Raw genomic sequence first — 25,568 nt, forward strand, 5'->3', positions numbered from 1 at the left:
TCACGGCCACCAGTCCTCTGGCTGTGACCTCACATTGCCATTTGTGACCTCTCATTTGGTCTTACTAACTTCTCATGTGAACCAGAGTAATGATCTTTGAAATCAGAGGTGCTCGAAATGTGATCAAGAGATGCTGGGGGTCTCTGAGACACTTTCAAATGGTTCTGCAAAGTCAAAATTATTTTTATAAAATTATGGAGTTATCATCTGCCTTTTCTCGCTCTCATCTTCCCATGAGTATGCACTAGAGTTTAACAGAGGCTACATAACATGTGATATTGTAGCAAATTGAATACTTAAGCAGATATGTAAATCCAACTGTCTTCTCATTAAGCCACATATTAATGAGATTCATAAAAGTGTGAAATAAAGGCACTCATCTCACCATTTCTTTTGTATTGGAAAATGTATTTGACATTAAAAAATATATACAATGTGTGTTAACACATAACAGGTTTATTAGGTTTAATAAATTATATATTTAAAATTTTTTTCAGCTTTAATTTTTTTAAGTTGCAAACATCAATTGATAAAACCTACATAAATAAAGGCTGTTTGGAGTCCTTTGAAATTCTTAAGAATTTAAAGGAGCCCTGAGATGAAAATGATTGCGAATCTCGGACTTAAGTAACTATCCTGCCTGTAATATCTTTCTAAATATTTTCTTCCAAAATATTTATGAAGCTTTTTATGTCATTACTTATTTAAAATATTCAATAGTTCCACACTGATCATAGAATATAGTCTACAGGCCTTTACCTGCAATTCAAGTCCCCACAGCTTGTTTCATGACCTCCTGTCACACACACACACATCTAGGCAAAGTCAAAGGCCAGGTCTGAATAATTCCACCTATAAAAATACAACGAGCCCTTTGAGATTGAGACAATTAATTACTTTCTTGGTCAATCAAAGTTAGAGTAGTCAAAGGTGTCAGCCCTTCCTGGTCCTTGTCCTACAAACCAAAAAGGATGACACGTAAAGAAAAGAGGCCGGATAACGCAGCACAAGTTGGAGACACTTGGTTGCTGAGGATCCAGTTCTAAACTACAGCTATGTCGGCTTTATGGTCTGTAGCTCTATTATAAAGGGTTCTAGGCAGGAGAACCCAGGAGGTGATGACAAGAAACTATCTCATGACAGCCTCCTGGGAGAGATAGGGAGATGTTGGAGATGGCCTCAGAACAGCTTCTCACAGGCCTCCCTCCCATCCTCTTATGTACTAGAAGAAGCACAATGCATCCTACCAAGATTCAAATTAGCTGCAGTTCACACCTTTGCCTTCATGGCCTATATGAGTATGTGCAAGGCCACCAAGGCACCACGGTAGAGACTTTACCTTATACTCCCACCCAGTTTCTTCTTTATGTATCATATGCTTCATCTATACTAAGCCACTCTCAATTTTACATATATGGTGTGCTACCTTGCCTTTGTTTCTGCTGTTATCGTAACCAAGTTTACCCTTTCCATTTTGTCTATAAATATTCAATGTTTTTAGGGCTCAGAAAAACTCTCCTTCCTCTAAGACATCTGCCTGACCCTTCTAATTAAATATATATAGTCTTTCATTTATAATTACCCATCAGAGTGTATCTACACCTACGCTACCACTGCTTATGAGTATGTCTTGCAACCTTCTACTTGATATTGCTTGTATTCATTTTCCTTCTGTTCCATTAAGGCCTTTGACTAAAGGGACCGTGTTTAATTCAGTTTTATCCCCTACAGGGACTAACATATTTCCTCAGTCTGCACATTGCTCGACAAATATTTATTCTGTGAATAAATCAGTAATATAGGACTCTTAAGATAAACATAGTAGCCACATGAATTATGGGTAGGCACTTACTTTTCCACATTTCAGGTAAGAAAATTGTCTTCTTATTATTGGGTGTTAAATTCCAGTGAGGTTTAAGGGCTGGGAAATCATAGCCAATCGTTGACAATTTCATCTTAGGTGCGTTTGATCACTACCTGCCTCTTGTATTGCACTAGTCAATCTAGGTAGATCTCATTCATTTAACGTTGGCTTCATTGATGAATTCCTAGGGGCTGGAAAGCCTGTGGATTTTCCAACACAGGTTATCTTCTGAAGGATACTGCTCCATTCAGAACTAGACAGATTAGATTTATTGTTTACTATAACTAGAACAAAAACAAGTAGAATTGAGTGCATGTGAGCATTAGTCTCAAGTTCTAGGGCTTCAGAATTGAGATCTGAAGAGGTATCATGCTGAAAATAAAGCAAAATATCTAGTATTGTAATTGAACAAATATGTCAACCGGGCAAGTTTCACAAAGGAAATTAGGTATTTAATTACCTGTATAATTATTAAGCTATCAGAGACTTAATGTTTCCCTTCAATGTCAATTGGTATTTTATTTTTCTCTGGCATCTCTTATAAACATAATAGACCATACCTGGTACATTACTAAAGATGAGTGAGTGATGAATTGAACAGATTGCAGACACATCACTGCTTTTAATCACAGCTGCTGTGGGCCTCAATGTTCTTAATAAAAGACTGTTGTTCAGATTCTTGGGCAGATGGGCTTTATGAAGTACTCGTATATTCACCAAATAAGCCTTTATGATATTTTTAAGCCATTTCAGCTGAGTGCTGGGAGGGCATAATGAAGTTTAATGGCATGAGTATTTACGGCTGATACTTAGAGCTCTTAAGAGTCACTATGTAATCTTTCAATTGCGAGCATTATATTTTTTGGTTGCTCGAGCATTTTACTTGTATAGGTCTTCTGCTCTGTTGGCTCCTAACCAAAAGACATGATTGTATGGAAATTTCACACACACACACACACACACACACACACACACACACACATTATATTTCAGTAAGTTCTATACTTTACCTAACCCTGGACTTCATATTATTTTTATTCTTTCATTTTAGCACAATTAATATCTAACACAATATACTATCAATTCTTATTAGTAGGGTGAAGGAAAGCAGATTAAAAATAACAGTCATCTTACAGATACACTTATTATATTTAGCTTTACACATCTATCTACCCCATGCCAACATCTAGTTGGAGATTGGGGTGCTGGAAATAATTTTGTCCCATTCTGCTATACTTTATTCTCTGTCTGTTTCGGCATCCTTTCCAAACTTTACTTTAATTGTATTCCTGAATAGCTATGTATTCATTGTAATCTGCTTGTGTTTTCCATATTGGCTGTATTTTGGGCTTAAAAGATTACTTAGTGAGGATCACATGACCTCTTGAGCAGGCAGAATTTTTGTTCCACTATACTGGAGCCTAACAAATTGATAATTCATGATGGCTATTGAACTATCTACTTGTACTTTAATCTGTTGTGCTATAAGAATCCATGTCTTCAAACAGAAATAGCCACTGCATATTGTTAACATGTTGTTAGGCATATGAGTAAGATATTTATCATGTACTTATATAAAATGGTTGTATATACTATTTTTATATACTTAAATTACTTGCTAGATTAGGATAATTGTGAAGAAAATGAATGAGAAATTGTTTGCAAAGCGCTTATGTTTTAGATAGCAAATTTAGCCCACTCAGTTACAGTTCCTGATGAGAAACTGAATAGCAAAAAAATATTGTTTTTTTTTTTTTTTCAGAGGGCGATGGTGGGCATTAATAAAAATCTAGCCTAAAATTCTTGTTACTATGCCATTCTGGACATAATAGTGCTTAATAAATGTTTACTGAGTAAAAAATATTCTGTCCCAAGGACCTATTATTTTGAAAAATAAGGCTTGTTTGTTTTCCCCTTATATGAGAAACATATCCTTATTGCAGAAAAATTAGAAATGCATAAAGAAAAGGTTGCAAAAAACATCATTTTAATGACATTGTGTTTTTTATTATGTAAGTATACTATGGATTCTTAAGAGTGCCTTTACTGTACAGAAGGTACTGTTTAATAGTTCCATTATTTAGAGGTGTAAAACAATGTCATGAAAAAAGTGTCTTCTGATATATGTTTTTATGATAATTTTGCATTTTTTGATATCTAGAATTACTACATCAGAAAGCATGCTCATTTTTATGACTTTCTGGGTTCTTTCTTGCTTTCCTAAAAATATCTTTCCAGCTTATACTTCCATGAAAGAGAGGTGTTACTTTCATCATTTACTGTCATTTGCTACTATTTTCCATATAATAACTCTATTGACCATCTAACTGCCTTTTGTGAACAGACTCCTACTCACCATCAACTTCAAACATTTTAGGCCCGTTACTTCATTGTGGAAGTAAAATCACGACCTCCCAATCCATCACTACAAGGCACACAAATCCATTAACTTGCAAACTGTTAGTGAACGTGTACTGTTCTAGATTCAAAGCCATGTAATAGTCAGCCAGAAAACAGTTTATCTACCTTTTGTAAGTAGAAATCCATAGTTCATTGTTATGATTCTAATTTCAGTAATATTCAGGGAATTTCAAATCTCAGGTACAGAAGAGGTAAAAAAAAAAGAACACAGAATATAGGACATAAAATATTCTAAGCAAAAATTTAAGTTAAGATGGCTCCTTTTTAAAATAAATGAGGTAAAAAACCTCTTGTTTTTATTTTCAGGTGATAGAAACAGATAGTTTCATGGCGTATAGTGTGGAAATAATAAATTTCTCAGCTCTAAGCTGAGCATCCAAAAGACTAAATATAAAATAGATGTCTGCTGACCTCGGAATACACATTACTACATAACAGTTACTAAGTATAATGATGTATTTATCAGTAACCCATGAGCTCTAATCCACTTGTTTCTTTTCCATTACAATAGGAATAATTGAATGTTTATATTGGAAATACATTGATTATTCAAAGAGAGTAAGACGTATTTTACCTGGACTGCTTTAGATTGAACAAATGAAATTGCAAACTAAATTCATGAACTCTAACCCTTCTTTATGGAAACAGACCATGTGTGTGTTGAATTTGACTTTTTATGAAAAGAACATTAGCTAAATAGGCATAAAGTAATCTGTATGAAAATGATATAGGGATATTTTCTTTCATATTTTCTTGTATTTTATATTTCAAAAAGTTTCTCACTTACTGTCTCACTCTAATGCTCATCCTCTTAAACACAGAATAATTTCTCTGTAAGCTCCATATTCTAGAAATATAACACATAATCAATTCTTTTCGTTGAAAATGATTTCAGAGCTAATGGACATTATTTTGTGAGATAATCAGTTGATCTATCTTATCTGTTTTAACAATAATTTCTCTTTGTGTTTTCAGATACCAAGAAAACAAAACCACCTGCAGAAGGTATTGGGAATATTTCCTTTCTCTATCTTATATTTGGTGAACCCCCAACTGGCATTCCTTCTTAAAGGATTAACATACAAGAAAAAAAACAAAAAACAAAAAACTACATATGGGATATTGAGAGAGAAAAATACTGAGATTGAGAGAAAGAAATAAAAATTTAAAAAATGAGAAAAATAGTCAATTTTTTTCTGACAATACTGCTATGAGAAATATTTCGCAGTAATAAAAAATAAATACTGCATATGTTTACCTTTCAGAGTAATTGTTTTCAAAGAAATGTTTGCTTGACATAAAATTGAACAACATTTAGTATGAAGCATTCTTTTTTACTAGAAAGCATAAATTCAATTAATCTCAGATACACCAGCATCAATTAGGAAGTGAATTGTTTCTTTAAGTCTGGAATAGACTCACCTGACAAGTACATCTATTTCTTCTGTATTTGTTCATGTGTGTTTATATGTACAATGTATTTACTTGTTCACATGTGTTTAAGAAAACTGCTAAGTACAAATCATTTAAAATGGTTAAACAGTATAATTGGAGGTTAATTGTCAAATAATGTTTTACAATCTAATTATAGAAATACCTATGATGGTCAGCTATACGTCAGAGCAACCCTCACTGTGGAAATTTAAGGGGAGAGGAAGGGAGCAGGGGTTGGAAAAATCATAGTCTAATCACTATGTTGGGGTGGTAAATTTTATCTTTAAAGATTTGAAGAGCAATTATTTTCTGTTTATATTTATTTCAACAGAACAACCCAAAGGAAAAAGTAAGGAAATGCATGCAATATATATTTTATTTCTCTTTATTACTACGATTGACCTGCTAGCATATGTAGATGTGCAGTTCTAAATCTCCCTTTTCTACATTTTTTGCATGTGAACTCTGTTTGTTGTTTTTTGTCAGGATGAAAGAGTACACAACCTAGGGGTGGGAGGGGGGTCAGAGTGGACTGGAAAGCATAGTAATGATTCTTAGAGTTCTTTTTCAAACTCATGCTGTCATTTAATAATATTATCCACAGCCTCACAATCAAAAATATAACTTCATTCCATTAACCAAAACTATGTTAGTATAAATTCAGTATTTAGTATTAAATTTAGTATTAAATTTATGTTAGTATAAATTTAGTCCTTATAATCTCGTTAGTTATGACCTTAGAAAAAATTGAATAGAACTTGTTTATCATGGTAATCTTACACCATCTTTTCTATTTTGTCTTCTTGTAATCCATAAATGTTTTGGCACTTTCACAGGATATATGACTATTTGTCATAACATAATTTTCCCCCCACTCACAATTAAGTAAAGCTTGATGACTTGAGGTTGTGTCTTTTGCAAATATTACTCTCCCCTAAAGAAAACAGGATATATTGAACAAATGGAAACAAAAACAACGTAACCCAATTCAATTAGCCATTAAAAATAATCACATTTTTAGGTATGTAGAGCTTTTAAAGGTCCAGTGATATTACAAAAAAAAAAACTTTTAAAATATAGACCAAATTAAAAAATATATATTTATACATGTTTTAGTCCTGCACAAGGCTAAGACACTGAGAAATTCTATGTCATAAAAGTGCTCTAAAATACCCTGTGGAGAAAATCCTGAAATTATACTACAACTCAGCCAGGGGGAGCAATCTATCTGTAAAGAAGGATGTGTTCTTTCAATCCCAGATTTATGTGTGTGCATAGTGCTGGCACATGGATACAGAAACCACTTTATAAACCATTGCACCAACAGGAAAATGAAGAACAACTGGAAATTTGAAAAGGTTATTCATCACGACCAAGAGGGGTTCATCTTCGGGGCACAAGGATGGTTCAACATCCGCAAATCCATCAATGTGATACATCACATAAACAAAATAAAGGACAAAAATCATGTGATTATATCAATTGATGCAGAAAAAGTATTTGACAAGATACAACATCCATTTATGATTAAAACACTTACTAAAATTGGTATAGAAGGAAAATACCTCAACATAATAAAGGCCATATACGACAAGCCCTCAGCTAATCTCATAATTAATGGTGAAAAGCTGAAGCCCTTTGCTCTACGTTCAGGAACACGACAAGGTTGTCCCCTATCACCTCTGCTTTTCAACATAGTGTTGGAAGTCCTTGCCAGAGCAATCAGGCAAGAGAAAGAAATAAAAGGCATCCAAATTGGGAATGATGAAGTTAAATTGTCACTCTTTGCAGATGACACGATGCTATATATAGAAAACCCTAAAGACTCCACCAAAAGCTGTTTGAAATAATCAACAAATACAGTAAAGTTGCTGGCTACAAAATCAACGTACAAAAGTCCATTGCATTTCTATATACTAACAATGAAATCTCAGAAAAAGAAATACAAAAAACAGTTCCTTTTGCAATTGCAGCAAAAAGAATAAAATACCTAGGAATAAACTTAGCCAAGGATGTGAAAGACCTATATGCTGAAAACTATAAGACATTTTTTTAAAAGAAATTGAAGAAGACACAAAGAAATGGAAAGACATTCCATGCTCATGGATTGGAAGAATCAACATAGTTAAAATGGCCATATTACCTAAAGCAATATACAGATATAATGCAATGCCCATCAAAATCCCAATGGCATTTTTTAAAGAAATAGAACAAAAAAATCATCAGATTTGTTTGGAACCACAAAAGACCCCGAATAGCCAAAGCAATCTTAAGAAAAAAGAACAATACTGGAGGTATCACACTCCCTGACTTTAGCTTGTACTACAGGGCTACAATAATCAAAACAACATGGTATTGGCAGAAAAACAGACACCTAGACCAATGGAATAGAATTGAGAACCCAGAAATAAAACCACATAAATATGGACAGATAATTTGAAAAAGAAGCAAAAAACGTACAATGGAGGAAAAAGAGCCTCTTCAATAAATGGTGCTAAGAGAATTGGATAGTCACGTGCAAAAGAATGAAACTGGACTGCTATCTGTCACCATGTACCAAAATCAATTCAAAATGGATCAAAGACTTAAGTATAAGACCTGACACAATAAACTGTATAGAAGAAAACATAGGTACTAAACTTATGGACCTTGGGTTCAAAGAGCATTTTATGAATTTGACTCCAAAGGCAATGGAAGTAAAAGCTAAAATAAACGAATGGGACTATATGAAACTTAAAAGCTTCTGCACATCAAAAAAAAAACCATGGACAAAATAAAGAGGCAACTAGTTGATGGGAGAAGATTTCTGCAAAAAGTGCTTCCGATAGGGGACTAATATCCAAAATATACAAGGAACTCATGAAATCAACAACAAAAAAGCAAGCAACCCAATTGAAAAATGGGCAGAGGACATGAAGAGACATTTCTCCAAAGAGGACATACAAATGTCAAATAGACATATGAAAGAAATGCTAAACATCACTAATCATCAGAGAAATGAAAATAAAAACCACAATGAGATATCACCTCACCCCTGTCAGAATGGCTATCATCAATAAGACAAATGGTAACAAGTGTTGGAGAGGCTGTGGAGAAAAAGGAACCCTCATCCACTGTTGGTGGGAATGCAGACTGGTGCAGCCATTATGGAAGGCAGTGTGGAGGTTCCTCAAAAAATTACGAATAGAATTACCATATGACCCAGCAATCCCTCTCCTGGGTATCTACCCAAAAAGTCTGAAAACATTTATACATAAAGACAAGTGTGCTCCAATGTTCATTGCAGCTTTGTTTATGGTGGCCAAGACATGGAAACAACCAAAATGTCCTTTGATAGATGAATGGATAAGGAAGTTGTGGTACATATACACAATGGAATACTATTCGGCGGTAAGAAAAGGTGATATAAGAACATTGTGACAGCATGGATAGATCTTGAGAGTATAATGGTAAGCGAAATAAGTCAGACAGAAAAAGCAGAGAACCATATAATTTTACTGATATGTGGTATATAAACCAAAAACAACAAAAGAACAAGACAAACAAATGAGAAACAAAAACTCATAGATACAGACAATGGTTTAGCGGTTACCAGAGAGTAATTGGAGTGGGGGGTGGGAGATGAGGGTAAGGGGGATCAAATATATGGTGATGGAAGGAGAACTGACTCTGGGTGGTGAACACACAATGGGATTTATAGATGATGTAATACAGAATTGTACACCTGAAATCTATGTAATTTCACTAACAATTGTCACCCCAATAAATTAAAAAAAAAGAAAAATGTTATTAACACACACACATACACACACACCGGGGGTGCCAAAAAATGTATACAAGTGGACACTTTGGTCAACATTGTTCAAGCAGTAGTTCGCTGTAATCAGAAGTTTCTGGACGCTGATGGTAACCACTTTGAGCACCTCTTGTAAATGCAGAAGTCAAACGTGACTTGTATTCATCTGTTGTTATCGGTATATATTGAGTATTACAATTTTAATAGTTTTTTCCTTTCTTAAAATATATGTACATTTTTGGCACCCTTTGTATGTATCTATAAATAAAACCTTAAGAACTTCATTTTTTGCAGTCTATATGATTTAAAAGTTCCTGCAGATAGGCTGTGGCTCCTTGACAATCTTCAGGGTATTGATGTATTTAATAAGCAGACAAGCCTTCCCATAAGTTCATTTACATATCAACCATTCTCATTGGGAAGGTCTGTGGATTTGACCCACGCAGTATTAGGGAGAAGAAAAAGAGTTGTCCTCTGAACAGCTATTAATTATTTTCAAATTAACTCATGTACTCTGGTTTATCATCAGAACATGCTTTTATTGTTATTGTTATATCATTGAATTGGTTTGATTTAGTTTTTTTTTGTCTTTAAGATTGCTTCATTTAATTGTGTATCTCCAAACCTATGTTCTTATTTTGCTTCTACTTTTCTAGTTACCACAATTTGAAAGGTTGTATTTATTTTAGTTTAAAAGTAAATCATGTCATGGTAAGAGAAACAGGGTGAAGAATATATGAAACCTTCCTATGTACATTTTTGTACATTCTTGTGACCTATAATCTTTTTCAAAAACACAAAAAGTAAAAAAGAATAAAACAAAGAAAATCAACCACCGGCGTGATTTGGCAGATCTTGTGGAATTGATGAGTAAATTAATTTATATTTATTAAAGGTAATTTAATAATTACATCCTGAATTCTGGTTTATTATTCATAAAAGTTTTTTAATTCCTCCAATATTCAAAATATTTCCATGCTGTTCTGTAAGGGAACTCTGGGAAGGGAAATTGTAGAAGGGAAATGTGTTTATAATATGCAATATTAGTCTTTTTATGGCAGTTATTGTTGTAATTCACCATTAGCACATGCATGTTTCTTTGTGTTACAACAATTAAGCTGTGACACATACAATTGGAATAATAATAATAACAATAATAATATGTTCTAGAACAGGAAAGGAAAGAAAAGCCTGTGGAACCAGGTAACTGCTTTTAAATTCCTCAATCCTCTTGATGTCAAGATATTTAATTTGCAATTGAAGACTGAATTGTGGTCAAATGGCATGAAATGTTGATTTTTGTTTTATTTTCTTGTCTTGCTTGATACAGCAAAGCCACCAAGGAAGGACCATTCAGGTGAGTCAGACCGGTGTTGCTGGGTTCTTTCTCCCTGATGTCCAATGTTTATTAATGCTGCAGCCTCAGCCAGGCAGTAAAGGCCACAGTAAGAAAGGGCAGGAAATCCTTCTATCTCACAGTCTTTTTACCAAGTTCTTCACGTAGTTAACACCAATGCAGTTTTACAAAATGTAAGACAAATAATACGTAACCTTCTTGCTACTTGATGTGTATTCTGTGAACTTGCAGCATGAGAATCACTGGAAAGCTTGTTAGCAGTGCAGAATCTCTGGTCCCACCCCAGACCTACTGAATCAGAATCTGCAACTCCCTAAGATCCCCAGTGGATTCATCTGTTCAGTGTTTGAGAAAGACTGTTTTGTGGTTTAATGTAGAATAAACAACACACAAACAAAAACAAAACAAGACCAAAATATTTTCTGTAAATGCATTGGGTATTGCTTTGCTTTTAAAATATGGAAAATTCAGTTCCAGCAAATATTCTCTCCCTATTCCAAATATTAGTTAATGGCATTTCTTAAGTACTCAGGAGAGTTGCAATGAAGAGTAGAGGTAGATTTTGACCTCAATATATTTTTATTCTAATGATAGAAAAATTGAATTGAGAATTAGACAACCAAAAAAACAGAAACGTACATACGACTAAATTGCTAATATCCTTTTCTAAAGGGTTTCTGACGTTTAACCTGCTGTATTAGTTGTTTCAGATGAAAATAAGTGAAAGTTTCTGAAACTTTTTAAAAAATTGGTATATATGTTCCATATCTTCTTTATCCAATCATCCATTAAAGGATACTTAGGTTGTTTCCATGTCTGGCTGTTGTGAATAATGCCGCAATGAATGTAGGTGTGCATATATTATTATGAATAAGTATCTTCAAATATTTGGGGTAGATAAACAAAAGAGGATTGCTGGGTAATATGGTAACTCTATTTTTAATTTGTTGAGGAACCTAGATACTGTTTTCCATGGAGGCTGCACCAATTTACATTCCCACAGTAGTGTATGAGAGTTCCCTTTTTTTCACATCCTCTCCAACACTTATCATTTCTTGTCTTATCGATAGTAGCAAATCTGACAGGTGTGAGGTACAAGTGGTCATAGCCTCATATCTATTAGTTGTTCCTCCTATTTTACTATATTTAAATATTGAGTAAATGCTCCTTCATTTAAATATATAAATAACTATGCAAATCCCCTGCCACAGACTACAGACAACCACGGGTTTGAAACCCTGTTTAGTTTTCTTCCAAGTTTGTAAAACTTCCACAGACAACCGAAATCCCTTTAGGTGTCTCTCTAACTAGTTCTCATAGCATCATTTTCTTTATGTTACAAAAATATTTGATATACTGTTATAATCATGTTACTTTTCTTTTTCCCTCTTTAAATAGTCAGAAGTTGGAGAATAAGGATGGCTTTTTTATATCTTTATTCCCAGAATGTCTATTTATAATGTCAGATGCATAGTGGAAACTTGATAATGGTTTATCAAATGGCAAGAAATATCAAATAGGATAATTGCATTTTTAAAAATTTTAAATATGAAAGACTTTCAAATCATTTACAAATGAAATATGTAATCACACATTTCAGCACTTCACATTAACACTGATATTGCTTATCCTTTGGGAAGGATACGTTTTTGTCTGTCTTACAGAGAAGAGACTATTTGTTCCGGTGTAACATTCCCACAAGTGGGCCATAACACATATTCTTACTTATGCACATATGCAGAAAGCTGAAATACAGCATACAACATAGAAACATAGAAACTGGAGAGACAACAGAATGACTATGGCATAATCAGTTTTAAGAATTTTAATAGCTAAATATTGTTGTTTGGTATTGAACCTGACAAAATACAATAATTTAAGTTGCTTAAGATCATTATTTGTTCATTTCAGTGTTTGATGATATTGTAGCAGCTTAGCAATAATTATCTTTATTTTTAAAATGGAAACCATTGGATAATTTACCAATTAATTTTTTTCATACCATTTTATACACTTTAAGGAAATTCATTGGCTTGTATATAAAAACAGATTCTTAGATAATTTGGAATGGAAAACAAAATGAATGAGCTGTGAATGAGCTTTCTCTGTTAGAAAAAGACATATGAATATCAAAAAAAAAATCTGTAGTTGTGGCATATATTTACAGTATATCAAAGAAAATGGCACAGTGTCGTATTTTCTCAACCTCGGGCTAATTTTTTCTTTAGTTTCTAAGGTTATAATATGGTATTTTAAAAAATGAAAATAACTTTAAAACTATGCTAGAGAGAGACATGCTGACGTTTTAATTTACACCTCATTATTTATTGTCTTTAACAACGCCAAGTGAAAAACAATTAAAACAAGTATGCCGAATAAAACTTTAAAAAAACAAAAAGAGTTGATTTTGGCAGCTTATTCATTGAGGTTTTCTGCTGTAGACAATACTATTGCTATTTTTTAAAGACTTTTTATTAAATATAGTTAACATACAATATTATATTAGTTTCAGGTATACACAATAGTTATTCAGCACTTATATACCTAAAGAAGTGATCACCATGATAAGTCCAGCAACCATCTGGCTCTGTACCACGCTATCACAATATTATTGACCGTATTCCCTATGCTGTATATTACATCCCCATGACTTATTGGTTTTATACCTGGAAATTTAAACCTCTTATTCCCCTTCACCTTTTCCCCCTTTTTAAATTTTTTCAATTACAATTGGCATTCAATATTATTTTAAATTAATTTCACATGTACAACATAGTGGTTAGACTTTATATAATTTAAGAAGTGATCCCCTGACTAGTCTCGTACCCACCTGGCACTATACTCAGTTATTACCTTATTATTGACTGTATTTCCTCTGCCTTACTTTACCCCCATGACTATTTTGTAACTACCAATTTGTACTTCTTAATCTCTTCACCTTATGCACCCTGCCCCCACCCCTCCTATCAATCCCCATGATAAATCCGGTACCCATCTGACACCATACATATTTATTAGTATATTATTGACTATATTTCTTATGCTATTCTCTATATCCACTTGATGACTTTGTAACAACGAATTTGTACTTCTTAATCCCTTCTCCTGTTTTTCTCCCATACTCTCAACCCCTCTCCCATCTGGCAACCATCAAACTATTCTCTGTATCTATGAGTTCGTTTCTGTTGTGTTAGTTTGTTCATTTCGTTCTTTAGATTCCACATATAACTGAAATCACATCATATCTGTCTTTCTCTGTCTGGCTTACTCCACTTAGCACAATTCCCTCCAGGTCTTACCCATGCCACCACAGATGGCAAGAACCTATTCCCTTTCATAGCCGAGAAAAGTCCCATTTATATATGTAGCACCTCCTCTTTATCCATTCATTCATTGATGAACATCCAGGTGGCCTCCACATCTCAGCCATTGTAAACAATGCTACAATGAACATATCAATGCACACGTCCCTTCAAAGTAACATTTTGGATTTCTTGAAATAAATACCCACACGTGGGATTACTGGGTCCTTCTCTGTCACTCGTTATAGTCTCTGTGTTAAAGTCTAATTCGTGTGGGGTCTCCTGCGGGGTCTCTGCTCCCGCTCGCCACATAAGAATGCAGACCATGGTGAGGCCAAAAAGGAACACCCACGGAGCCATAAGTAGGGGAGTCATAACACTATATTCTCGCCGGCGGCATCCGCCTCTCTGCAATCTGCCCTTGCTAGCCCACATTTCTTCTGCTAGCGTAGCCACAGCAGTTATATTAGTGGCCAATGGCTTACGGGTTAGAGCTGACGGCCAACTAGCCACAGCTGATGGCCATCTGATCACAGTTGATGGCCATTTACTACCGGAGCCAGCACCTTTCTATATGAGGCCGAGAGCCTGGAAGCTGCTTTCTGGGGCTCTGTCCCCACAGTCTATTTTGCCTGGTACAGTGCTGCTACCCCAGATTGTTTTGTTTTGTTATTTTAATTTCCAGTTTCATGAAATATCTTTTATCATCTCTTTATTTTCAGTCTGTGTGTGTCTTTAGATCTGAAGTAAGTCTCTTGTAGGCAGCATATGTAAGAGTCTTCTTTTCTTATCCATTCAGCCACCCTGTCTTTTGATTGGAGCATTTAGTCCATTAACATTCAAAGTAATTACTGATAGATATGTACTTATTGACATTTTGTTATTCATGGTTTTAATCTTTTTTTTTTTTTTCCTTAAAAAAAATCCTCTAAGATTCCTTGTAATTCTGGTATTGTGTTTGTGAACTCCTTTATCTTTTTCTTGTTGGGGAAGCTCTTTACCTGTCCTTCCATTCTAAAGGCTAGCTTTGCTGGGTAGAGTAATCTCGGTTATAGGGCCTTACTTTTCATCACTTGGAATATTTCCTGCCAATCTCTTCTGGCCTGCAAAGTTTCTGTTGAGACATCAGATGATGGTCTAATGGGAGCTCTCTTGCAGGTAAATAACTGCTTTTCTCTTGCTGCTTTTAACATTCTTTCTTTGTCTCTAACCTTTGGTATTTAAATTATAATGTGTCTTGGTGTGGGCCTCTTTGGGTTTACCTTGTCTGGGAATCTTTGCATTTCCTGGTTTTATACATTTATTTTCTTCACCAGGTTAGGGAAGTTCCCTGTCATTATTTCTTCAAATAGGTATTCAATTCCTTGTTCTCTCTCTTCTCCTTCTGGTTTCCCTATGATGAAAATGTTGGTACACTTGACGTCCCAGATATTCCTTTAACCATCATCATTTTGTTAGTTTTTTGTTTGTTTGTTTGTTTGTTTTTCTTATTTTGTTCCAATTGGGTATTTTCTGCTATCTTATCTTCTAAGTCACTGATTTGATCCTCTGCTTCATCCAATTTACTACTGAGTCTCTCTAATGTATTCTACCTTTTTGTATTCTTTATTTCTGATTCATTGTTTATTATGTTTTCTATCGCTATTTTTTATGTTTTCTATCTCTCTGAGTTCATTGAGTATTGTTATAACCAATGTTTTGAACTCTACATTTGGCAGATTGCTTTTCTCCATTTTGTTCATTCTTTTTATCGAGTTTTTTTCTGTTCTTTTGTTTGGGACATGTTTCTTTGTGTCCCCATTTTTGGCTGCCACTCTTCATTTGTTTCTATGTATTAGGTAGGGCTGATATGTCACCTGGTCTTAGTAGAGTGATCTTATGTAGCAGGTGTGTTGTGGGGCTCTGTGGACAGTCTTACTGGTCACTTGAACTAGATGCTCCAGGTGTATCACTTGTGTGGCTTTTGTGTGCTTTCTGTTGTTGTTGAGCCCTGGTTGCTCTTTGTGTGTCAATGGGAGGGATTGATGCTCAGATTTATTGGTTTTAAGGGCTTCCTGTGACTAGAGTGGAGGAGTTGTTGTGAAGGGTCTGACCCTACAGAACAGGATTCACTTTAGTGGGGCTCTGAAGTGAATTGCCTGCCCAATCCACCCTTTGGTTGTGTTGTCCTTGGAAGGCTGTCAGTGATGTTCTGGCTTTGTCTGAAGCTGGATTCCAGGGGTACTGGTTCTCAGGGATTCCTGGGAAGGGTCAAGGCCAAGTTTAGCCACAGGCTGTGCCATGCCCAGGGCGACCTGTCATGTGCCACAAAGCAAACCACATGTGGCCACGACCTGTGCTGGGCCTGTAGGTGCCTCAAGAGGACAAGCCACAAACGGAGCTCCAGTGCTGGGGCTTAGGGCTACTAGGCAGAGGTGCAGGACATGCTGAAGCCAGATTCTGCTGTTTGGGTTTTGTGAACCTTTGAGAAATTTGGGGAAAGTTTGAAGCATGAGCCAAGACATGGAAAAGCCTCTGGAATCTTCTTGGATGTGTCCAAAATTGGGTGGGGTGGGGTCTCAGGGAGTCACTAGGGTAAGCAAACTAAAAGTGTTAACGAGGTTGATGGAGACTTGTCTCGTCCCTCATGATGAGGGTTGTGGGGAGGGAGAAGGGCGGCTTAGGGTTAAGAAAAGACAGTAGCCATGAATAGAGTGCAAGACCACGTAGTCAAGGGGAACAGCCTCAGGGACTGAACTCCAAATTGGGCCAACACATAGTTTTTATTGGTAAACTTCTAAAGAGGTAAAAGATTGTTAATCTCAAGATCTGTGTGTTAGTAGCCTGCTGGCTGTTTTTCTGAAAGTTCCCATTGTGTTCCATCCTGAACTTTGCCTTCATACACGCACATCTCCAAGGAATCTATTGAAGGGGAGGGACCACTATAATTCCATCAGATCTCAGTTTGCTGAGACTTCTCCTTAAAGGAGTTTCCCTGATATCTCTCCATCGGGCCTCAGTTTGCTGAGGCACTCCCTAGTGAGATCCTGGGAAGAACATGGGGGAACAAATGGTTTGGCAGCTGTAAGGCAACATCAACTCAGATATGGTGTCTGCCTGAGTCTGCATGCAGGGAAAGGCGAGGACTCAACAAAGAAACAACGGCTTCTGCCAGTTCCTTCATCCAGAAGAAAGTTACCCATCCAGCCCTTGCCCTGAAGTCAGACAACTCTGTTTCTCCTCCTTTGTCCCTGGTAGCTTTCGAGATGCTGCCCCAGCACTGGAGCTCAGAGCTAATGAGTCTGTCAGCGAGTAATTCCACGTGCGGGCCCTTTATGAGGATTGCCCAGGACTGCAACTGCTCTTGTCTCTCTCAGCCATAATCTCTGCTGGTTTTTACAGGCAGAGTTATGGGGACTTCTCTCCCTGGCACTGAAACTCTGGGCTGGAGAGCCTACTATGGGTCTGGGACCCCTCACTCCTTGGGTGTGGAGGGACCATTGCAACTGAGATATCTCTCCCAACTGAGATATCCCTCCCTGTCCTGCATCTCTGCTCCTCCTATAAGTCATAAGGTGGCTTCTTCTGTATTTCCTTAGTTCTAGGGCTTTGTTTTATCTAGGCTTTAGAAGATTCTCAATGATGGTTGTTCTGCAGTTTACTTGTAATTTTGAATGGTCGTGAGAGCAAGTAAACGCAGTGTTTACCTACTTTGCCATTTGACCAAAATGTCTGCTAATGCTAGTTTTTAAGTTTGGCTTAAGAAACATTTCTTGCTATGATTATATGTTGTGTTGAAATGACATGCATAATTATCCAACCTTATATTTTCTGTGAATATGTTCTTATTAAAATGTGTCTATAAGGTTTTTTACTTTTAAATGTCAATTTGTCCAGACTATAACCGCTGTTTGAGTTGTTTCTATTTTTTCCCCATTTTTCAGAATGTTAAGTTCTCTCTTCAGTGTCTTAAACACAGCAGACTTAATATTCCTAATGATTAATCATTGGATCAAACCAGTAGGCAGCATAATTTGTCTACCAGTAAAAGTAATTGTGTCATTAATAAAATGAAACCCCCAACAATTTTATTAACTATTACAGTTGTAATGTCACAATTTCCTTTTAAGGTTTATATCCTCAGATAAAAAATACTGATTGATAACTATACCATGGCATGTGTACCAACAGTAGGTTTGACAATCCACTTAGGGACACATGATGTTTTATTTTGTTTTTGTCAGTATTTCTTGATTAAGTGAAGTACCTAACAGATTGTCATTAACAAAAATTATTTGGCATGATCGCATGTATTTGATTTTAGAAAAAAATGTACTTTAACTTTGCTAATGTTTGTATATAGGATTTATGGTTAAACCTCAGTTGTATACATGATGTAATATATTTGTATTTTACTTCTGGGTTAGAGTGCCTTAAGTATTAATGATTGTACTGATACATAAAACAAATTCATGTTTTATTTAGTGCTTGGATTTTGAGGCAGAGTGTATCACTGGTGGATGTATCAGAGAAAAATTGGAAATATAATATTGAGTAGCTTGCTGGAAATGTCTTTTAAAAAATTACTGTTGGAAATGTTCACATAGACATAGCAGTTTGAAAGAGAGGTTTAATATGAATTTAAACTTTTGATGAATATAAATCTGACTGGAACTCTATGGAATCTTTAATATGCAAATAGTTTGTTGAAATGCATAATCAGGAAAATATATAATGTAAAACTGATAATTCTGCAGCACTAGTAGAGAACTTTAGATTGAAAATTCCTCTGAAAACGAACATTTTCTTCATAAAAAACATAATATGTAGATAAAAATTTTATTTGTAATTTTAAAAAGCCTTGTAAATTCCTCTATCTATGTAACACATTGTCAAATCAAGGTCTGAAGAGATCAGCATCTTGTGCAGTAAACTAATAAATTAGGTTGCCAAAACATTTTTGACCCAATATAAAAGTTTTAAAAGAATTAATATGCAACTGCCTGTATGCCTGACAGATTTGTACTAAGCATGGGAATTATCCCTCAATATAAATTATTAGAGATAATTCATAAGTTGTTTGAAGTCTCTGCTAACAATGTAACAGGCCGTTTCCCCAACTGAGAACTGTTTCTTTTTTGTCCTTGAGACAATACAATAGAATTTTTTTTTTAACATAGCTTCTATATGCAGTGGGCTGTTTATAAAGTTAATGCCTAAGGTAAAAATTGTGTATCATTACAAATACTCTTAAAATTCCTTAAATCACTGACCTATTAAGGTACACATAATTTTGTGTATATAACTTTAACATTCAGGATATTCATTTACATTATCTTAAATTATGAGAACAAATGAAAAAGTGAGATTTATAGTTTAATTAGCAACATTAAGTGTGTTTATGATGCAATCCCATGGTATTAAATTAAAAAGGATAGGTAAGATATACTGGGTTAGAGCAAGTCCATGGAAAAAGTGAAAGGTAATTTGTCATTAGCTCATGCTTAAAGGGAATAACTAGCATGTGGCTTGAGTTTGTAGTGTGAAATGATTTACTCTGGGTCCCGAAGAAACCAAAATCCTGTAGGAAAAAAAAAACTGGAAGACACAGAAAAGCTTGGAAAATGTTGAGTTCAGAGTGGAGGGTATCATGGTACCATAAACTTGAAATGGGAAAACTTTCAAATTCAGTTATGTAATGCTAAGGTGGGGCGTTAATGCTTCTACATATAAAATTATGTGCCAAGTATTATGTGGATGGAGGAAGAGTGCTTTGGACCAAGCACGGATGCCAAACCTAGATTTACAAATTCCGAAACACAGAATCCTTTATCATAATGCATACAAAAATGCCTCAACACATCCAATTCTCCTTCCTCCAGTACCATGCACCTACTTCTGCCCACATTGGGTGGTGACATAGGAGTCAACAATATGATTAGTCATTTCCAAGCAGGAAGTGGACCAAACAAGTAGACTTTTAGACTCCAGGGCATCTCAAATCTTTCATACTCTCCTTGATGAATCTTCAAGAGGGGATGTAGTAGGCAATGCTTAATGAATATATTTGACCAGATCACCCTTGGGAAGCACCGAAATGTATCACTTCATTCCATATCAAGGACCATGGGACTCTGATCATGTATTTCATGTACATATTCACCCATCCAGTAGTCAGTTTGAATTTTAAGGAAAAAAGTCACCAAGGATGGCATCAGAGCCAAATTATAGTCATTTTTAATTGTGGGCCTAAATTCACATGAAATGGCAACAGATGGGCATTTTTGGTCCCTGTAGTTTAGCACTACACTAGATTTCATGGTATGTTCAGCGACCAAGCCTAGCAATGTTCATCATGTTAACTACATTTCAACGTAAACGTGTGAGTCAAATGTCTATCACTTGATGTACATTTAAGGATCATCCAGGAGAAGTCAGTATGCAGAATTTTACAATAAAGTTTCCTTGAATTAATTCAGTTATATAGTAGTAGAAGAACATAAGTGGACAATTTATATTTGTTAGAAGAGTAACAGGCTTTTTGGACTCAATTTAAATATTCTGTCATGAAACTTACTGTGGGAAAAGATTTATGGGCCTGAATCAGTAGTCCTGATATCAAATCGGTGTGTTTAGATCACAAATTGCATGACAGATATGACCGTGTACATCAGTCCCTTAGGACAGCCTTGGTTTACTCATATGATTCCATAATAATTGTTAATAGCACCTCCTTTCACTTGCATGGTTTGGATAATAAATTATATGATCATGACCCAAATCACAGATGATGCTGACAGAATGAACTCCAAATAGTAAACAGTGTCAGATGATGAATTTGGGAGATTTCAGTCCCAGGAAATGTAGAATGTGAGAGACGTGGGACTGACTTGGGCCCTAGGGAAAGATATGCTTCTTGTTTAATCCTATGTATAAAGCCAAAGTTGGTATCCTTGGTGACAACCCCAATTGGAAACCGCCATGGTTCAAAGCTCAAGAATATTCACCAAGACAATTCGAAAAGATCCAAGCTAGACAAATGAGTACTGGCCAAAGTAGAATCTGAGATCAGTTTAGACATGAGGAAGGAGGAGGAGAGGATTTCAAATAGGAAATCAGGAATAAATTTTGGCATTAGGAAAATATAGCAATGAATGCAGCAAAATAGCTCTATAAAGTATGACTATTGAGATTAGTACCATGTGTTACAAGTCTTAGTAATAAAATAATGTCCTGACATTGTGTTTTAAAGGGTAGAATGGTATTGGTGCAGAACTAAATACATTTTCCAATAGGACAGGAAGAGAAGGAACCTAAAACAGCTCCCTCTTGAGCAAAAATCTGATATAAGAATGAGCAGCTATTTCATACAACTAGATAATAGATTATTTTTAAATGTTGCTGAGGTAGATGGTATTCATTACCAAAAAAATGTATCTCTATTTCATACAATTCCAAAAAATCATTTCCATATGCTTCCGGGACTTAAATGGTAAAGACAAAACAATGCATTAATTTGAAAGAAAGTATAGGAAGATATATTTACATATTTTCTTGAAGCACGGTAGCATTTAAAAATGATCTAATTCAAGCCACAAATAAAGAAGCTGATACATCTTATTACATTAAAATTAAGAACTTCAGTTAATCCGTAGACACCATAAAGAGAGATAAAAGTCAAGCTAAAAACTTGGGAAATATATTTGTATCACATATAAGTAACAAGAGACTAACAGCAAAAAAATAAATTACTCTAAAAATAAAAAGACAACAGATAAAGAACTTGATAAAACAATGGGCAGAAAAAAATGGTTAAATGATATAAACAAGGATCAAAAAAAAAGCACTAGTAGCCTATAAACATTTCAAAAGCTGTCCAACTTCTTAGTAATAATGCAATTTTACTTAAAACCACAATAAGATACTATTTTACACATACCAGATTGACCAAAAATGGGTGAAAATGATCATTCTGGTGATGGTGATGATATGAAGCAATAGAAAATTGTATACACTGTTGGTATGTATGTAAAATTTTAGGAAACAAATGTGGCATTTATCTAGAGAAGTAGAACATGAGCATATGCTCTCACGTAGCCATTGCACTTCTAAGAAAATCCTTGCACATTGCAGAAGGAGACATGTACATGAATGTTCATAGCAACATTACTTATAAGAGCACAAAATTGAACATGACCTATTATCTATTGAAAGGAGAATAAATATAAAATTTGTAGAATATGTATACAGTGGAATACTATACAGCAGTTAAATCAATCAACCACAGCTACTCAACATGACTGCTGTAAAAAGTTAAACAGTGTATTTGAGTAAACAATGATTTGAATAGGGCAACACCAAACGTGAAAAACGTTTAGGGGCACTCCACTGGCACGCGATAGAGCACAGGTTTTTATAGAGAAGATGAGGAGCAAAGCAAAGAAGTTACTTAATTGGTCTACATAAAACATAAATTGCCTTATTTGAGAAAACTTAATTATTTTGCTGCTATAATTGCTCTTGAGTTTCATTTTCTCAGATTTTAGAAAACTTTAGTTGACTCTGTCTTCAGTTTGTTTTCATAGGCTACCAACGGAACTAGAGCTCCCCCAGTGTAATGGCCTCCTCATTTAACTGGTTTACATCTGTATCTCAACGCAATGTTTGAAAGAAGTAAACCACAAAAATTAAACAATATACTTCAATTTATATAACGTTGTATCACTAAACAATCTAATTCAATATATATAAAAGTCTTATCTTTGTTTAGAGATAAATACATGTAATAAACACTTTATAGAAAAATAAGAAAATAATTAATACTAAATTTAGGACACTGATAATTCTGCGAAAAGGCAGTCATGCAGTGAAAGTAGGACAAGTAAGAGGTTTCAAACTTTGATAATATTGCATTTTTTATGCCTATAAGGGGTTTCAAAGATGGGCATTTTTTATTGCCATTCATTCACATGTGCACATATGTTGTATTCCTTTACACCTTTTATTTGTATATTTTTCACAATTAAATGAGTTTTTAAAAGTAGAGAATGAGAAGATAAAAGTGGTGACATTGAGTGTAGCAGCTTTCTGGAGGCTATGATGGACCACAGAGAAATAAGTGTAGTTGTTATGGAAGTGGAAGGATGTGGTTGTCTGAGGTTATCAAGCATGACATATTATGTTTCTGAGCTGATGTGAGAGCATCTGTGTGGGGGTAAAGCCCCCCAAAACAGTTTCCAGGCTCTTGGCCTCACATAGAAAGGTGCTGGCTCGGGTAGTAAATGGCCATCAACTGTGATCATATGGCCAGCAGCTGTGGCTAGTTGGCCGTCAGCTGTAACCCGTAAGCCATTGGCCACTAATATAATGGCTGTGGCTACGCTAGCAGAAAGAATGAGGGCTAGCAAGAGCAGATTGCAGAGAGGTGGATGCCGCCGGTGAGAATATAGTGCTATGACTCCCCTACTTATGGCTCTGTGGGTGTTCCTTTTTGGCCTCACCATGTCCTGCGTTCTTATGTGGGGAGCGCAAGCTGAGACCCCGCCGGAGACCCCGCACGACAATCTATGTAGTGAAAATCTGAGGAGGTAGCATATAAAAGCAAAAGTTGGAAGAACAAAGGCCTTGATGAGGCAAAAGGAGATGGGATACAGTGCCCAAATGGAAGAATTGTTATTAAATAGGAGTAGGAACTGATATTCCTTCAGGACTGGAAAGAAGACAAATAGTGGCTGTATGTGCTGGTGAGGTGGTAAAAAGGTGAGGTAGTCTAGTCTGCTGCTGTTTTCTCTAGAAAGTGCCCAGCAGCAGCTTGCCTCCATACTGCACAATGCTGGAAGTTTGAGGAGGGAAGCAAACGCTGGTAAAAATTCACCAGCTCATTCTTACTTTCCTTCTTTCCTGTGGGTGAGAGAAAACTTTGACTTTAATTAGCCTTGATTTCAGGTCCAGTATTTTGTACTAGGACCAGCATTTCCGATTATACCTTAAGGGCAGCTTTCTTTTTTCCACACTAGGTATTCAGAAATATTCCAAGAAGGCATTTTAGCCTTTTTAATTCTATTGTGTTCTCTCTCTCTCTCTCTCTCTCTCTCTCTCTCTCTCTCTCTCTCTCTCTCTCTCAGCAATATTCAAATGGAATGTTTTTATTATGGCTAATCTTTTATAACATAAAGCTAATTGATTGTGGTCAAGTACTGCTTGCTATCTCCATAATTAAAGGTTAAACAAACAAAGAAGACCTTTCAAGTCCTCTTCTCCATAACTCATATACCATTTTAGATTTGAATATAAACTAATAAATTTGTATTCCCGTGTATTTTAGGAAATAAGCTAACTTCTTTTATGGTCACTACTTATATAAGCATAAAATTTTAATACCTCATGGTTGTATCTTGGAAGACAGTTTCTGTATTACAATTTAAGGAAGTTCATTACTTAAAAGTAAAATACCAGCACTTTATAGTTTGGTTTTCTGTGTTGCTTGCTTTGCTCTCAGCTGCCACTTATATTTTATCTTTTGGACAATTTTAGTCTTGTCTGACTTACAATGCTGTAAGATATCGACCTGAAATTTCTGATATTAACTTCTAATTCTTTAATATCTGAATTTGCAGAAACGGATCGAGCCAAGGAAGAGGTCGGTGCTGCCTCAACTAAAAAAGGTAAATTCAGCTTAAAGAAAAAGTTGTCATGACTAAAACTTATGTCTGCAAAAGTTTCTAACCTACTGTATTGTTTAGTGCTTATAGAAGAGCTCTATTGATTTTACTATGTCATTGCTATGGAAACAAACACTTTACACAAGATTTATAGATCTATATTAACAAGGCTTTGTCTTCAGTGCTCTAATCGCAATGGTTTCATTCATTTAAGGCCATAAACTAAAACTAGTCATTGCAGTTCAACTGCAAGTTAGTTTTTGAAAAATTGAAGAAATGCAGCTGCACAAGTTCAGTAGAATCCCAGTCACCTGGAGAGCATTCAACTTCAGTATACTGCCTTAAGTGTTAGGGCTCGAACAGATGAAACTTTGACTAGTAGAACTTAGATGAACAATGTTCATTTTGTACAAGAATAATATCAAATTAGGAAATGTGTTCCTTGGAATGCTCACTTAGGAACATTTTGCTTTAAGAAACATATTGTGAAGTTTGAAATGTAAGTTTTCAAAGCTATTTCTCTTGTCATGTCTAGTCAGAAATAACTACTCATGTGAATATTGGAGACATTTTAAAGAATATTTTTAAGAACATTAATATAAATTTAAAATAATCAGCATGGTGAAAAGTTTTACGTATTCCCAATTAAAATTAACTGGAACAATTCTGAAATTTGTAATTCTATTTTACAAATAGAGATGAAATCAGTAATCTATCCAATGTCTTTGGAAGTATCTCAAAAGACAATTTAACA

General features: G+C 35.2%; 1 protein-coding gene across 1 annotated transcript in view; it reads left to right on the forward strand.

The window, feature by feature from the left end:
• Window positions 1-25,568, forward strand: part of TRDN (triadin) — a 343,597-nt gene that overhangs the window by 213,593 nt on the left and 104,436 nt on the right. Inside the window, exons 15-19 of the mRNA XM_081044419.1 lie at window positions 5,261-5,290; window positions 6,051-6,068; window positions 10,686-10,718; window positions 10,846-10,872; window positions 24,770-24,817. Of these exons, the coding sequence (XP_080900545.1) occupies window positions 5,261-5,290; window positions 6,051-6,068; window positions 10,686-10,718; window positions 10,846-10,872; window positions 24,770-24,817 (156 nt within the window). The remainder of the gene's footprint in view (window positions 1-5,260; window positions 5,291-6,050; window positions 6,069-10,685; window positions 10,719-10,845; window positions 10,873-24,769; window positions 24,818-25,568) is intronic.

Source organism: Rhinolophus hipposideros, assembly GCF_964194185.1.
Source record: "Rhinolophus hipposideros genome assembly, chromosome: 3".
Classification (NCBI taxonomy): Eukaryota; Metazoa; Chordata; class Mammalia; order Chiroptera; family Rhinolophidae; genus Rhinolophus; species Rhinolophus hipposideros.